Source organism: Muntiacus reevesi, chromosome 17, assembly GCF_963930625.1.
Source record: "Muntiacus reevesi chromosome 17, mMunRee1.1, whole genome shotgun sequence".
Taxonomy (NCBI): domain Eukaryota; kingdom Metazoa; phylum Chordata; class Mammalia; order Artiodactyla; family Cervidae; genus Muntiacus; species Muntiacus reevesi.
This window is the reverse complement of record NC_089265.1, coordinates 22305099-22322026: the sequence shown is the minus strand read 5'-3', so window position 1 is coordinate 22322026 and position 16928 is coordinate 22305099. Positions and strand designations below refer to the sequence as shown.

Genomic DNA, 16928 nt, shown 5'->3' with positions numbered 1-16928 from the left:
TACTTAGTGTTACTAAGTAACAATTACTAAACTGTTCAGTGACTGTGTGGCACATAGGAGCTGTTTCATCCAACATGGTGTTCCAAATCCCACCTCTGTGCTTTGTATTTGTTCAGTGGATCTGTATTGAGCAGATAACGTGTTATATGCTGGGGTATTGTGGTCAAAAAGAGACCAGGTCCCTGCCCTCAAGAGTTTGCATTTCACTGCTGGGGGAGGGGTAGAGAGAGGCAGCAGAAAGAAGAATATGATGATCCTTTGAGATTGTGATCAAAGCAACGAAGGATATAGTAGTGCGTCCCTGGGGGTAGGGAGTGGGGAACCACTTGGGCTGGGTGGGTAGTGGAGTCTCAAGAGGAGATGTGAAAGGTGAGAGGAGCCAGCTGTTTGAACAGCAAGGGCACGGACACTTGATGAGGGGCCTGAGGCTTCTAGACCTGCACATAGAAAGAACTTAGGGGGTCCACAGAGCAAACTGGAGGTTATTGTGACTGAAGCCCCTTGATTGAGGGAGAGTTGTGAGACCAGATCATGTAGGACCTTTTGGCCATGGTTCGGAGTTTGAATTTTATTACAAAGTGCAGTGGGAAGCTGTTGAAAGGCTTTCAGCAGGTGAGTTAGAAGTCAACTATATTTTGAAAGGAATCTCATGCATTTCCTAACCTGGGGGCTGGTGTCTTATTTCCCCAGCTTTTGACTTACATATAAGATCCCACCCTAATCTTTGATTAGAGATGCCTAACTTATCCCTAAACTTAAATTCTTTTCCATCCTTTACCTCCCTTGACTGTCCCACATTGTATCAAGGGGAGGGAGGAAACACATTTTTAGAATACATACCTACTGTGTTAACATCCTCTTGGCTTTCAGACTCACTTCATTTTGTTCTTTATATCATCTTGTGAGGCAGGTGTCTTCAGACTTAATCAATGAGGAAGCAGGCTCCAGGTAGTAAGTGGTTAACCTAATTTTTTTAAATTTATTTTATTTTTTATTTTATTTTTTTTTTCCCAGTCGGTTTTGTCATACATTGATATGAATCAGCCATAGAGTTACACGTATTCCCCATCCCGATCCCCCCTCCCACCTCCCTCTCCACCCGATTCCTCTGGGTCTTCCCAGCCCACCAGGCCTGAGCACTTGACTCATGCATCCCACCTGGGCTGGTGATCTGTTTCACCATAGATAATATACATGCTGTTCTTTCGAAACATCCCACCCTCACCTTCTCCCACAGAGTTCAAAAGTCTGTTCTGTACTTCTGTGTCTCTTTTTCTGTTTTGCATATAGGGTTATCGTTACCATCTTTCTAAATTCCATATATATGTGTTAGTATACTGTAATGTTCTTTATCTTTCTGGCTTCCTTCACTCTGTATAATGGGCTCCAGTTTCATCCATCTCATTAGAACAGATTCAAATGAATTCTTTTTAATGACTGAGTAATATTCCATGGTGTATATGTACCACAGCTTCCTTATCCATTCATCTGCTGATGGGCATCTAGGTTGCTTCCATGCCTGCACAACAAAGGAAACTATAAGTAAGGTGAAAAGACAGCCCTCAGATTGGGAGAAAATAATAGCAAATGAAGAAACAGACAAAGGATTAATCTCAAAAATATACAAGCAACTCCTGAAGCTCAATTCCAGAAAAATAAATGACCCAATCAAAAAATGGGCCAAAGAACTAAACAGACATTTCTCCAAAGACGACATACAGATGGCTAACAAACACATGAAAAGATGCTCAGCATCACTCATTATCAGAGAAATGCAAATCAAAACCACAATGAGGTACCATTACACGCCAGTCAGGATGGCTGCTATCCAAAAGTCTACAAGCAATAAATGCTGGAGAGGGTGTGGAGAAAAGGGAACCCTCTTACACTGTTGGTGGGAATGCAAACTAGTACAGCCACTATGGAGAACAGTGTGGAGATTTCTTAAAAAACTGGAAATAGAACTGCCATATGACCCAGCAATACCACTTCTGGGAATACACACTGAGGAATCCAGATCTGAAAGAGACACGTGCACCCCAATGTTCATCGCAGCACTGTTTATAATAGCCAGGACATGGAAGCAACCTAATTTTTTTCAAACCTAGTGGTGGAGTCAGGTTTTGCATCCAGTCTGTTTTTCCCACTTCCCAACTCCTAACTCCATGCATTTTTCTCTCTGTCATGTTACCTTGATGGAGACAGAGGTAGGTAAGACTAAGTATAATCGAACTAAAGATGTTTTCTCACCTTCACTATGCATTGTCTTAGGGTTTGCAAAAGAATATATGACATTGCTTCACAGTGCCCCATTCATCTTATTCATTGGAAATTTTCAAAGTGGTTCTTCTAACAGTGTGGTGATGATGTTGTTTTTGTGATTGTGTCTATTCAGGTCTGGAATATAGAGGTGTTCTCCAGCTTGGGCTACAGTGAGTTAGTTAACAGCAGGGAGATTTACTATCTTCCTGTAAAACTCCTTGGCTCATTTGATCTTCAACTTTCTTTAGTACTAAGAGTGCAAGTTAAAATAACTCTATTCCATTTTACATGAATTTGATAATTTGGTTTTCATGAAAAATAAATGAGTTTGGCCAGTTTGCAGCAATCAAGAAAAATGTTTCCATTTAACTTGTCATCAGTCTACATAATTCTTTTTGAGAGTGAGAGTTCTTATTTTGGTATAAAATTTCCCAGGAGTCTAAAATAGGAAGATAATAATGGTTGTATTTCTCTTTGAAGATGAAGGAAGATTTTTAAGTGGTCTAAAGTTAATTGAATCTCGTTAAATTATATTGACCCCTTTGCAATGTTACTCTTTCCATAGGGCATTGGTAAAATGGCTAACAAAGTCATCTTTTATCATTTCTAAAATTTTCCTAATTTAGTGCTGTTCATTTAATGACATCTGTTAATGGTAGATTTCTATGCTTGTAATGATGTGGGTTTTAGAAAGTCATATCTTCTGTTTCTAAAGAATGTATAAGTATTTGAATAAAAGTTTTCATAATTTTGGAACTTTATTCAAATTACAAAAAGACATATTCTTGTGAAAAAATTAGAAAATAGAAATAAGCAAAATTAAAAAGCACCCATAATTTGTATTTTCCAAGTTTTGCTTTGTATTTTCCAAGTTTTGCTATGTACATATGTAACCAAGCTACCTGGATTTGAATTTCAGCTTATTGTATATCTTGGGAAAGTTAATCTGTCTTTTTGTGCTTCAGTTTCTTCTTCTGTACAATGAGTGCCTATTTCATAGAATTATTTTGAGGATTAAATGAGGTTATAAATGTGAAGTACTGAGAATATTGCCTGGTCCCTAGTGAGAGCCACACACATGGCTTTTTTTTTTAAAGCTTATTCAGAAAATTTCAAACATATATAAACATAGAATAGCATTATGAATTCTAATGTACCCATCTAGTATCAGCATTTAGGTATTCTTGTTTTACTTATGATTTCCTCTTTTTTTTTCCCCTGGAGGGACATTGGTGTACTTCAGTTTGTGCCAAATTAATATTTGCTAAGAAGTAAATTATTTTAGAAGACCAGTGTGCAAAATTTGAGTAATTTTATTAGAGGAAGAATACAAATCAAATATGTATAAAATACATTCTTTGGTGTTTGATTAAATTTTAGTTAACTGGTATTTGAAGTAATGTGATGAATTTGGAGATGTTACCTATGAAGATTAGACATTTATTGGTCAGCAAGGTGTTTAAAATGAGCATCAATTTTATAATAAATATACAGTAAAATTATTTTGTATCAACATAAAATGTTTACTTAAAAACATAGTGAGCAATTTGAGTAATTATTGTTTTGATGAAGCAAAATTATTTTAAAATTGTAATATTAGAGAAAATAATCATCGTAAGGGATGTAATTTGAAGACTTCTTTGAAGACTTAGATTGGATACTGTAAAAAATTCTAGATTTAAATCAGTCTTTAAATTTTAAAAATTATTAATACTGTTTTTTAATCTATGTTTCATTATGTATTTGTCATATATATACACATAAAAGACACTTTAGAAAAAATAATCCAAGAATAATTGAAGAAAATGTAACAAATCAGACATTATTCAAGTTGGTGGTTTTGTTTCCTACTTTCATGCTTGGTTCTCCTGGACAGTAATCAGTTCTAACTTGGAATTTCCTGCCTTTGATCTTATTTTAGACTCTCATTTCAAAATCTATGAGTAAGGAACATGTGATGGGACTGAGAAGAAACTAAATTGTAAAGGCAGGAATGTGATTGCAATTTGATGCATTTTAGTAAATTGCACCCGGTGAGATCATCAGAACCCATAGTCACCTAACTTTGCTCAGCACTTGAATTACAGATCTTAAAAGTCCTGGGACTTGATGCAGGAATGTGAAGTGTGCTGGCTGTACCTCATGTTACCGATGGTCCAGGGAAACACTGGGTTGGAAGTCATGAAACTTTTCTTCTTACATGAACTGCTAGGATGAGTACCTTTTTACTGAGTTGTTCTAACATTGTTTCTCTAATGACAGAAGGCAGATGCTCCCAGGTCCACTATATTAGGGGTCCCCAACCCCTGGGCCATGGGCCAGTACCAGTCCGTGGTCTGTTAGGAACTGGGCCATACAGAGGAGTTGAGTGATGGTTTAGCAAGCAAAGCTTCATCTGTGTTTACAGCTGCTCCCCGTTGCTCACACTGCCGCCTGTGCTCTGCCCCCTGTCAGATCAGTGGTGGCATTAAATTTTCATAGGAGCACAAGCTTACTGTGAACTGTGCATGTGAGGGATCTAGGTTGCTTGCTCCTTATGAGAATCATCCCCAAACCATCCTCTCCCCCACACCTCACCATCTATGGAAAAATTGTCTTCTCAGGGGCCTAAAAGGTTGGGGACCGCTGCACCGTATTATTAAGGCAGTACTAGCAGCTACTGCAAAAAAAGATCCCCAAATGCAACAGTTCAAACAAAGTAAAAACTTTATTTTTCTCTCATGTAATGATTGGAATTCCAAGTTTGCAATTAACTCCAAGCTATCATTTATGGTTCTTTCCATCTTGTTTCTCCAACTGTGTGCTCGAGGCATTGTCTTTATGCACATGACAATCTAAGTTGTTGCCAACACCCAGTTTCCTTTGGGAAGAGAGTGGAGGAGGCAGGTTGCAGTTTGGAATTAGCACATCATGTCTGCTCACACTCCACTGGGGAGAACTTGACCACACACAGTCCTATGTAGCCGTACTTGAAGCTGTGGAAGGTAATGTAGCTGGTTTGGCTACAGTTTTATTAATACAGAAGAAATAGCACAGATAATGAAGGATAGTTGTTAGCATCTCTGCCACATCCATGCCATTCCTTCTTTCTCTGATCGACCAAGTGGTTCTTTCATACCAGTTGGTTGACCTCTGCCTTGGTTTGGTTTTAAAATTAGTGGTGATAATAAAAGTATTTCCCACTTTCAGCTTAATTTAATAATGACTTAGTGAATATAATGATTAAAAAAGCACTATTTTCTTATGCTTGCTCTTTTAAAAAATTTTTATTTATTTCCAGTTGAGAGATAATTGCAATATTGTGTTGATTTCTGCCATACATCAACATGGATCAGCCACAGGTATACATCTGTCCCCTCCCTCTTGAGCCTTCCTCCCACCTCCACCCCATCCCACTCCTCCAGGTTGTCCCAGAGCTCTGTGACACTTGCTCTTTAGTATTAAAAATTTTGCAATTTCCCTATGACATTTCCATTTTTATGAATCATATCATTAGGAGGGCTTCAGTTGTCCGGTTAATTTGAGAGTGCAGGAGCCGGCTGGATTTTGAAGCTTTGGAAGCAAGAGCTGTGGTTAAAATTGAGTTTCTAGCAGGTTTCAGGATGTAATAATGAGTGATGACACAGATTCTAGCTGCCGGATCCTGGAGATGCTGTGGGACCCTTAGGGATTGAGAAGAGGTAGGTGAGAAGCAAAGCATGCAGGAGAACAAGGAAGATATAAACATTGGACAGTAAAGCAAAGTGGATGATTTAATATTTTTTTCTTTTTTAAGGGGCAGAATGAAGCAATTAGGAGAGTCTGGAATATGTCCCTGAGTCATAATCTTGATAAATTTATATGATCAAGTCAGTTTATTGATGGTGCCCATCACCTTTCCATAAGCCATTTAAAAAGTAATACATTGTCAAAATATGTGTTTAAAATCCTCAGGTTGTTGGTTCTGTAGCTTAAAGTGTGAAAGGAAGAACCTAAGTAAATGGATAACTAATAATTGGAATAGCTTGATAAAGAAAAAAATGGCCTAGATTTTGTATCTCTGAAATAGGATCCCGTTAATGTGAATGCGATTTGCTTTATCTCAATCTGATGATGACTTTGTTTCTATAGACCAGCTTCTAGAATGTACTGTCTGTAGCCCTGACTACCACCTACGTTGCTACTCTGAATCTTTCCTATATAGAAATTTGGTAGTCAAGAGTGTTCAAAGTCATGGATTTCCCTGGTGATTCAGTGATTAAGACTCCTTGCTTCTACTTCAAGGGACATGTGTTCATTGCTGGTTAGGAAACTAAGATCCCACATGCAGCACGGCATGGCCAAAAAAAAAAAAAAACCAAGTTGAAAATCAAGTTTTTATCTGTTACCATTGGATAGTGCCTCCTGCAAACTACCTTGCATAGTCCTGCTGGGCTCCCATATCTATGGTGAATATAAATCCAGTTGACCCTTGAACAACACGGGTCCACTTGTAAACAGATTTTTTTCAGTAAGTCCGTTACTGCAGTACTACATGACCCAAGGTAGGTTGAATTGGTCGAAGAGGAATCACTGCTTGGAAGGACAGATTATAAAGTTGTATGTAGATTTTTCAGTTGTGCAGGGGTTGGCATCCCTAACCAACCCCTGCATTGTTCAAGGGTCGACTATAGATACATTTTTCTCTTGTCTTTCAGACTGTACCTTTTATTTGAAGTTTGACACTAAATCCTTTTGTGTGGTGTATGGTTTTGTGTTTTGTATCCTAGAGAAACTATTGAGAAAGTTGAAAATCTTAAGGTGTTTTATCTATCTGCTGCTTCTTTATTACTACTAGAGGGCAACTGATTTATTGTTTTGAAAGTGTTCTTACACGGCTAAAATACTCTGGCAGATAATTCAATAATTGCTTAAGTCAAACAAATGCTTTGATTCACCTGGAACTTAAAGCCCTCATTAAAAATTCTCTTTCTGATTTAGATTCAGGCAGACAAAAAAGCACAATGACAGGTTGGAGATAAATCTTTTCAAATCAAACATTCTTTTTTGTCACACATGGTTTATGGAGTAAAATGTAACTAGTTCCCTCTGAGTAAAGAATGTCATGGTAAGAAGTAATATATAATTGTTTTCTTTAATGTATAAAATGCCCAAGGGACATTGAGGTTAAAAATAAAGTAGGACACAGGCTACACTGCCAGTGCTAAAGCAAACATTTGTACTCTTTCTTGAAATTCCCTAAGAGAATATGATGTTTTGATACCTTGAAAGGCCAAGTGGTTGTGATTAACCTTGAAATAAAAGTCTCTAGCAGATGAAAGACACTTGCAATTTGGAGCCCAAGGATAGCAAATCAAGGATGGTATCAAATCATATTGCAGCTTGGGTAGTGGCTTTGAAACTGCCTTCTGGCCATTTGTTAGGAAAGATAAAGTTACTGTAGATTTAAAAAACGAGTGTTCTCTAAAGCATTGCACCAAAAATTAGGACCGTGTTTTTGTAAGCTTAGGTATTCATCATTGATACTTAGACAATTTTGATAAAAGCAGTACTCTTTTTACTCCATTGGCCCACCTCCTCCTGGAGACAAAGTCCTCTTTCTGGATGGTTCAGCTTCTTCATTGCCATAATGTTATTAGTCTAACCAGCTGTTGGTCTGGTCCCTAGAGCATTTTGGAATTCTATCTTTCAGGTCTGGATCAGAGAGTATAATCCCACATTTCCTTCAGTTTACCTCTGTCACTCTTGACATTTGGGTAAGTATATTCTGTGATAAGCTAATAACCCTCTGCTTCTCTCAGTATTCTAGAGTTGGCTTTCATGAGTTAGATTAGATCATCGGAAAGCTCTGTTGAGCTTTGACTCCATTAGCTGAGGGTTTTTTTTTTTTTCTTCCTGAGTTACATATTATGGTACAACTTTAACTTTAGTTTGTGGTTTAAAAAAGAGGTAACAAAATTCTGTTTTGCTTATGTTATTGAAATTATTGTTTATTATATCACCCTGTATCCCGTGGTGTTGGTGGTAGTGGTTTAGTCGCAAGTCATGTCCGAGTATTGTGACCCCACGGACCGCCACCTGCCAGGCTCCTCTCTCCATGGGATTCTCTGGACAAGAATACTAGAATGGGTTGCCGTTTCCTTCTCCAGGGGATCTTCCTGACCCAGGGATCGAACCCAGGTCTCCTGCACTGCAGGCAGATTCTTTACCAACTGAGCTACAAGGGAAGCCCCCTGAAGCCTAATGTGAGAAATTTCCTTCAGAGTTTAGGGGCATGAAAATTGTTTTCTATGATAGAACTTTTCCATTTTTAGATAATAAGACATGTTCAATTTATCTTATTTATGTATTATCTGTGCTTGGATGCCCAGGGGCAAATTTGAATGTCAGTTTAGCAATTTTTATCAATAAATTTTATAAATTAATTAAATAGTATGTAAATCAGAGGTCAGTAACTACAGCCCACCTGACTCCTGTTTTTGTAAATAAAGTTTTATTGGAACACAGTCCTGGTCATTTGTTTATGTTTTGTCTGTAGCCGCTTTTCCTGCTACAGTGGCAAATCTGAGTAGTTGCTATTTGCCTTAACAGAAGAATATGAACAATCATAATGTAATTAATCACATGGTAGTATGGGTCAGGCCAAATGCAGTAGCACTGAAGAAACATAAAGCAAGGTGAATGCTCTTAAGATGTGGCTCCTTGAGAAAGGTTAAGCAGAGAAGATGCGATATGAAAGGCGTTTCACCTATAATTGTAGGAACATATCAGTTCAGTTCAGTTGCTCAGTTGTGTCCGACTCTTTGTGACCCGGTGGACTGCAGCATGCCAGGCCTCCCTGTCCATCATCAACTCCTGGAGTTTACTCAAATTCATGTCCATTGAGTCGGTGATGCCATCCAACCATCTCATCCTCTGTCATCCCCTTCTCCTCACGCCTTCAATCTTTCCCAGCATCAGGATCTTTTCAAATGAGTCAGGTCTTTGCATCAGGTGGCCAAAGTATTGGAGTTTCAGCTTTAGCATCAGTCCTTCCAATGAACACCCAGGACTGATTTCCTTTAGGATGAACTGATTGGATCTCCTTGCAGTCCAAGGGACTCTCAAGAGTCTTTTCCAACACCGCAGTTCAAAATCATCAATTCTTCGGCTCTCAGCTTTCTTTGTAGTCCAACTCTCACATCCATACATGACTACTGAAAAAAACCAAGCTTTGACTAGACGGACCTTTGTTGGCAAAGTAATGTCTCTGGTTTTTAATATGCTGTCTAGGTTTGTCATAACTTTTCTTCCAAGGAGCAAGCGTCTTTTAATTTAATGGCTGCAGTCACCATCTACAGTGATCATATAGAGGAGGACATTTTATGTGGGAGTGAACAGCATAAATAAAATCCCTTATGGACTTCCCTATTCCCTGGCAGTCCAGTGGTTAAGACTTTGTGCTTTCACTGCAGAGGGCATGGGTTCTATCACTGGTTGGGGAACTAAGATTGCACATGAGAGGTAGGTGGGGTAGGCAGGAATCTCTTAGGAATGAACCAACTTTGAGCACATGGGTCTATTCTAACAATGGTTTTATGCAGCTTAAAATTAGACAACTTCCCTCATAGCTCAGTTAGTAAAGAATCTGCCTGCAATGCAGGAGACCCGAGTTCTATTCCTGGGTCAGGAAGATCCTCTGGAGAAGAAAATGGCAACCCACTCCAGTATTCTCGCCTGGAGAATTCCATGGACAAAGGAGCCTGGCAGGCTACAGTCCATGGGCTCTCAAAAGTCAAACACAACTTAGCCACTAAACCAACAGAATTAGACAACAGTAAAAATGAAGTTGAATGTGTGAGATTGTTGTTGGAGACAACTTAAAAGCTGGAAATAAGTATTTGTATTTAATCTGCCAGGCTATTAAAAACCTGCTATGTATTCTTTATAGGGAATTGATATGATGGAAGTAGCATTTTAGGACAGTTAGTCTGACAGCAGTGTATGGGGTAGGAACCCCAAGTTTAACCAGTTACTGAAGGAAGTCTCACGTGAGCACTGAAGATGATGAGTAGAGAAATGGAGAGAGAAACTGAGACGCAGGAAGAAATGAAGCTGACTTTGTGACTGACTGGACTTTGAGAATGTTGGTGACGAAAACTGTGAGAGGAGAACTGGGAAAAGATGCACTGAAATGGGAACAATTTTTATGAGAAAATATGTGTTTTGTTTTTAGCGTCTCCAGTCTGGTGCTTTAGAGCCTTGTGTGAGAGAGTAGGGAAGTGTTTGGAGATAAGGACTAGATGAAGACTCCGGGAGAGTTTTCATGAAAGAAGAACAAGAGAAGAGGTTTGGGAGCACCTTCAGGAAGGGAGATGATGCACAAGAAGCAGAGTAATAAGAGAGAGGAATAGGAGGAACCAGTAGAGCAGAGTTTACCAAGGTGTATCCCAGGGAGGGTCGGTTGTATAGACTGTTAACAGCTAGTTTCAGAAAAAGGGGGCCATGACCAGATAAGTTTGGTAAACTCTGGATTAAGCAAAGTTTATCAAATTTCTTGCCTTAGAACCTCTCAGATTCTTCAGTAGTACACACCATTATTTGTATCACCAACTAATATTGTCTCTTCAATTATAGATTCATGTATCTAACTTTCTCCCTGACGTCTCCACTTGGATATCCATTAGGCATCTAAAACTTACTTGTGCAAAATAGAATTCCTAGTCTTCCCTCAAAGAACTCATTTCCCTATCTCAGTTGTTGGCAATTCTATCTTTTCCTTTTAGTAAAAAATGCCATGGTAATTAATATATTCATGATTTTGTTTCATGTGTAAAATGCCCAAAGGGATTGAAATTAAGAATGACGCTGCTCAGATCAGGAACATTGGAATCATCTTTGACCCTTTCCTTCTCCTATACTCTCATCCAGCCCATTAGTAACCATATTGACTCTACCTTTGAAGATACCCAAAGTCTGATCACATCTCACCTCAAGTGATTCTATTAAAATCTTACCACTTTTTTTTTTTCCTGTAGTGGTTAACCATTTCACTTTGGATAAATACATCAGTCCTTCCAGTGGCCTACAAGGCCCTCTATGGTCTAGCTTCTCATTGACTCTCATTTGCCATTTCCTTCCTCCTTTGCTCTGTTCCTAACTTATCCTTTTGCTCTTTCTGGGATATATCTTAAGCAGTTCATTAGCTTAGAGCTTTTGAATTCTCTGTTTCCTGTGCCTGTGATACTGTTTCCCTAGATTATCTGTGTGGCTAACTCCCAAATGGCACCCTCTAAGGAGACCACCATATTTAAATAGAAAGTGTACCCATCTCCCATTTCTCATCTCCTCCCCTTTGTTCTATTTGCTTTACTTAAAAAAATTTTTTTTCTTCTTGTTTTATTGAGATACAGCTGACATTTAGCACTCTAAGGTGTAATGATTTGACATATACATCATCAAATGATTACCACAATAAGCTTAGTGAACATCCACTATTTCATTTTGATACAAAATGAAAGAACTAGAAAAGAAATATTTTTTCCTTTTGATGAGAATCCTTAAGATTTACTCCCTTAACTTTTATTTGTAACATTCAGCACTGTGTTGTACATTACATCTCTGGTACCTATTTATCTTATAACTAGAAGTTTGTATGTTTTGACTGCCTTCATTCACTTCTGCCTCCCCCTCGCCCCTGTCTCTGGTTCCAGCTACATAATAAACGAGTCACAGGTATGAATTGTATAGTGTGGGGAATATGTCAATAATTATGTAATAACTTTGTATTAGTGATGGTAAATAGACTTACCATAGCGATCATTTTGGAATGCTTAGAAATATCGAATCATTATGTGTATAACAGGAACTAACGTAGTGTTATAGGTCAGTTGTGCTTCAAAAACAAACTCAGAGAAAAAGATCAGATTTATTTTTCCCGTTGTATCACCTGCTAACATATTTCATGTTTTATTTGGCTTTTAATTTATTTTTTGAATGTTCAAAATGGCAATATATGTCCCTACAAAATTCTTTTTTCCTCTCGAAGAGGTCTCTATCTTGGCTTTCCCCAAGACACACTTTGGGAAATTCTGTTATGATGTCTTATGGAACAACAGAGAAGAACATTTCAAGAAAGGTGAGATTAATACAACTGGGAAGTTGAAATTTTGAGCTGCTTAAAAGCTAATGAGTGGATTAGATAAGGGACATGGTTTGCAGTCTTAGAACATGTTGTTTCAGTGGTGTGAAGTGGCCAATTCATGGGAGTTAAGTTGGACCCATATGTTGAGGAAGAATGATAGCATAAATTATTCAGGGAGTTTGGGTTTAGAAGAAAAGGAAGACAGTAGTGAGAAAGGTTCAACACAAAATGCCTTCATTTTTAAGATCAGGAGAGCTTGCTTTTGTTGCCTGTTATTTTTATAAGGTAACTTAGAGTACAGTACTAATGTAAACATTTTGTTAAAGTTATACTGTAATAAATAGGTGGCCTAAAGCATCCTGTTTTTTAGAGTGGGGTGTAATTCGGTGGGTTCAGTGCTGTGTGGATCAAGTGAGATCCTTGGGAAATCCCCTTATTAGTTCTGTGCCTCCGCTTCTTTGCCCTCCTCTATGATTTTGTTGTGATTGTTGTACTTGAGAACCCAGTAGGCACGAGAGGCATGATGTAAATATTAAAAGTTGGTGCTGATTGCTTGCTGTTCTTCTTTCAGAAGACAAAGGACCTGTTTGGATGTGTGAATTTCTAGGTCATGTCTATACTTCCTGAAAAAAACTCACCAGTGCTTCACACTTGTCACAAACGGGTAGATTCATGCTTCACTGGAAGCTTGTACCAAAGTGAGGCACAGCTTCAACAATTTTGTGAAAGTTTGGTTCTTTCTTCCTCAGAAGTTTTGATCCACAGAAGGATGAATTTCTATTTCAAATATGTGGTTGAACTTTTAAAATTCGGCTATTTAGACATGAACTTTTGGATTTTTGTTTGTTTGTTTGTTTCTGTGGAGTGAATTCATCTGTTTTGGGATTTGCTCTCATGGGAAAACTAAGAACTGTTGGGCATTTTTAGTTTACTATGCCATCAGTCATGGCATTTGAGGGCTGAAGTGGTTAACAGTGAAGGGTGTGCCAAGGGATTGTTCTCCAGGGCCCTGTGCTTTATTGCCATTGTTATCTTTGTACAGAATTACTTTCATGTTATTTGACAAATAGTTGGTTTGAACTCCTTTTCCAGAGTAACAGATATTCTTTTGTTTTGTTTACAGGATCTGCTTATATGTAAGAGAAGTAAAAATGTCGGATGACATCAGGAAAAGGTTTGAATTTCCAAATTCTCTTATACAGTCACAGGTAATTTTATTTGTTTATTTGTCTATTTATTTATGCTTCATGGTAACAAATGAACATTTTTGGTGAATTGTTAATTGAAATTTATATTTTTAACTTTAAATATTTTTATTCATCTATGTACAAGAGTATATATATATATATTTTTGAGGAGTATATATTAATAAATAACTTTTATATCAGTCAATTTGAAAATTTATATTGGACATAGGAAAGTAAATAGTGAAACTGACCAATCTGTACTTTTATTTATGTCATACTTTTCTTAGAGATTAAAAAACTTTGATTAACCTCTGAATATATATTTTTTGGTCTGTAGTTAATTATTGGGAACAGAAATAAATGGTTATACATCTTCAGAATGTCAGAGATTCCTATTTAAAAAGGTATATTCTACTCTTAGTACAACTATTAAGAATAATAGATTTTTATAATAATGATATTAAATCAGTAAAATATCCTGGATTGAAAAATTAGATCTATATGCTAACTCAGGTAGAAGATTGTGATATATTAATTCAGTAAAATATCCTGGATTGAAAAATTAGATCTATATGCTAACTCAGGTAGAAGATTGTGATATTTAGTTTTAGAAGAGCTTTTCGGTTATTAGGGGTAAAACAGAATTGGTTTTCTGGCTAACCTTCAGCTAACTAGAAGCATTTTGGTTCATCAAGGTACCGTAATAGCTACTGTCTTTTCTCATGAGAGTAAAGCAAAGGGACCAGCAGAAGCCTGCCTGAAGACTTACCGACCTGCAGCGTCTTGGATGCGCTCAGCAGCTACCTTCGGAGATCCTGCTTTGGGAATTGACTTAGCTGGGTAGTGGGGAACCCTTCCATGAGGAGTAGAACACTCCTTGTGCAAGATTCCCTTCTACCTGACTGGGTTGGAGTCGTATCCTGTGCAGCACAGGTGCTTGCCATGAAGACGAAGATGAAAGCTGGAGGATGCTGTCCACCGTTTCTATTTTTCTGTGCCTGGAGTCCCTTCCTTAGCATATATAAATCAAGAAATGCCTATATGTGTTGCTGTTAAATTAAGAGAAAAGTGTATATGTATTATTTAGTGTGCGGTATCCATTTAAGCTACTTTTTGTTATGGAAAACTTACGTAGCAGCATAGGCTGATTTATACTTGAATTTTGTATTTGAAAATCAATTTAAGCTATAGTCTCTCATTTGTTAGAGGGATAAATTGGAAGGTAAATTAGAGAAATTGAATTTGGTGGGCAGTGGGGGATATTTATCATTAAGCTTATTTTCTGTTAGTCCTTTTTCTAAATATGAATGGTAACTTTTTTGGCCATGTTGTGTTTCATATTGGTTTTATTAGATTCTTGCAATTGTTCCTTGTCCTCTATGAATACTTCTTATTGTTCTTTTGTAACCACTGCTCAGTGTTAGCACCATATTTCATTGATTCACACATTTTTTTTTTCACATTTTAACATCTGCATTTAGTAATTGATGGCAGCAGTCATTATACAGTTGATATTGCCTGCACATTTATGGATTTGGCCATGATTTTCTAAGAGTCTGAAAGAGCTCTTTCATTAACATAAAATCAGAAACTTAAATTATAAGCAGCGTTGTATTAATTGGCAGCCATTTTCCTCTCAGTGGTTCATAAAATAATAGTGCATCTTGCATTTAATGGCCATTTACATTCAATGAAATATGGTTATTTTGTAAACAGAAACTGAAGCTGTTCATTGGTCCTCAATTTTTGTTACTATCTCTTTAGCAAGGAGGTAAGAGTTCATTGATCTAAACTTAAATTTCATGTAAATGAGTGACTTGTAAAGACCATTGATCATTGAGGTCTGAATTCAATTCTAGTGTGTGAAATGTAAAAAGAAATGAAGGAGCAGGTGCTGTGCTTTTGTTTGAGCTTTTCTGGAGACTTTGCAAGACTGATGGGTGTTTATACATCCATATCAGACACTGGTCGCATGGGCAGACTGAATAGTTCTTGCCATAGCAAAGTTTTTCCCAACCCATGCCTAGAATGGCTGTTGTTGTTGCTAGTCCGTGGTTCTAAGACGGCAATGCTGGGTGGGGCTGGCGATCTAGGAGAATGCAGTTGAGATGATAGGAAGTAACATTTATATATTTATGGAATCAATCAGCACTCCTATGAGAATCAGTTTTAATTCTGGGTTTTTTGACCAAAGAAGATATGGAAAATTTTTAGAGATTTATGAGACTGAAAGCTTATTAAGAAGCTGAAACCTATGAGAAACCAATAGGGATATTACATCCTAGATCCTAGAGGAGGGAGAATATTTGAGGTGGGGGAGGACCTGTTGGCTCAAATCTGTGTGGGCCATAGTCATGAAGATGGTGATGAGTTTTCTCTATCTTCATTAAGGGCATGATGAAGCATGATGCGTTTCACTTAGTTGCAAAGATGATTTTAAAAGCTGTGGAGTTTACTCATTTATCTCATGGTTTAATGGATTAAGCAATCTCAAATTATCTTGTAATACTGAGTGACAACAATTTAAACTGAAAATTCAGCAGTTTTCTCAACATCTGTGAACTATAGTTTGCTTACTGGGTTAAAATGTAGGATAAAAATGCTTACCTTGAGGGTTGTTATGAAGATGAGAGATTCCATTTGTGGAGTGCCAAATATAGTGCCTTCTTCAGAGCACATACCCTCTGAATGGGAGTGTTATTACTGATTGACTGGTATACTCATATCCACTAGTACTGCTGTTAGTTACCTTCAAATTCACTATTGAGAGAGAACTTCTGAGGAAATGTATTCATTAATCTTTTTTGTTTTAGGCTGTGGGTCATCTTATTGCTGCAGTTCTAAAGGAAAACAGCTTTTCAGAAAAGATCCACCAGTGCACAAACCAGGTCTGTCTTTACCTTTGTGCTTAGTTCTATTCAGATATTGCTGGTAACTGGACCACCTTTGCACTTTTTTTGTTTTCCTCACAGTTCAGGTCACTGTAGAAGTGGTTTTATCTATTTTTGTTTCTTTGTTTGTCATGATTTTCTTTTAAACTTTAAAAAGTGTTGCAACAGACCCCAGGAACTAGATAGGGAAGGGGTGAAGGGGAGTATTCTGATGACTATTAATGAAAAATAACATGGGTGGAATGAGGATGGGCAGTCTTTAGAAGGCCAAGAGAGTTACTGCTGAGGGAATCTGTTTAATGGAGAAAGTGAACACAATGGCTCTGTTTGGGTGTAGGAGATTTCTCAGGCTTTATGTAGCCCAAAACACGAGTTCTAAGTTAGAAAGGTCATGCCTTGACAAGTAGAACTGGGGGAAAAAATTCTGTATCATTCATAGGGTTGGTGAATGCCAATGCTGACATATTTACTGACTTATTTACCACT

General features: G+C 37.6%; 1 protein-coding gene across 4 annotated transcripts in view; it reads left to right on the top strand.

Annotated features, from left to right (window-relative positions):
- Positions 1–16928, top strand: part of FOCAD (focadhesin) — a 292503-nt gene that overhangs the window by 12865 nt on the left and 262710 nt on the right. For 3 of the 4 annotated variants that reach the window (XM_065908204.1, XM_065908205.1, XM_065908203.1), the window contains exons 2-3: positions 13488–13572; positions 16365–16439. In XM_065908204.1, the coding sequence (XP_065764276.1) occupies positions 13516–13572; positions 16365–16439 (132 nt within the window). In that variant the 5' untranslated portion in view covers positions 13488–13515. Of the gene's footprint in view, positions 1–12289; positions 12359–13487; positions 13573–16364; positions 16440–16928 lie in introns of those variants that run through there. The other variant, XM_065908202.1, reaches the window with a different exon arrangement.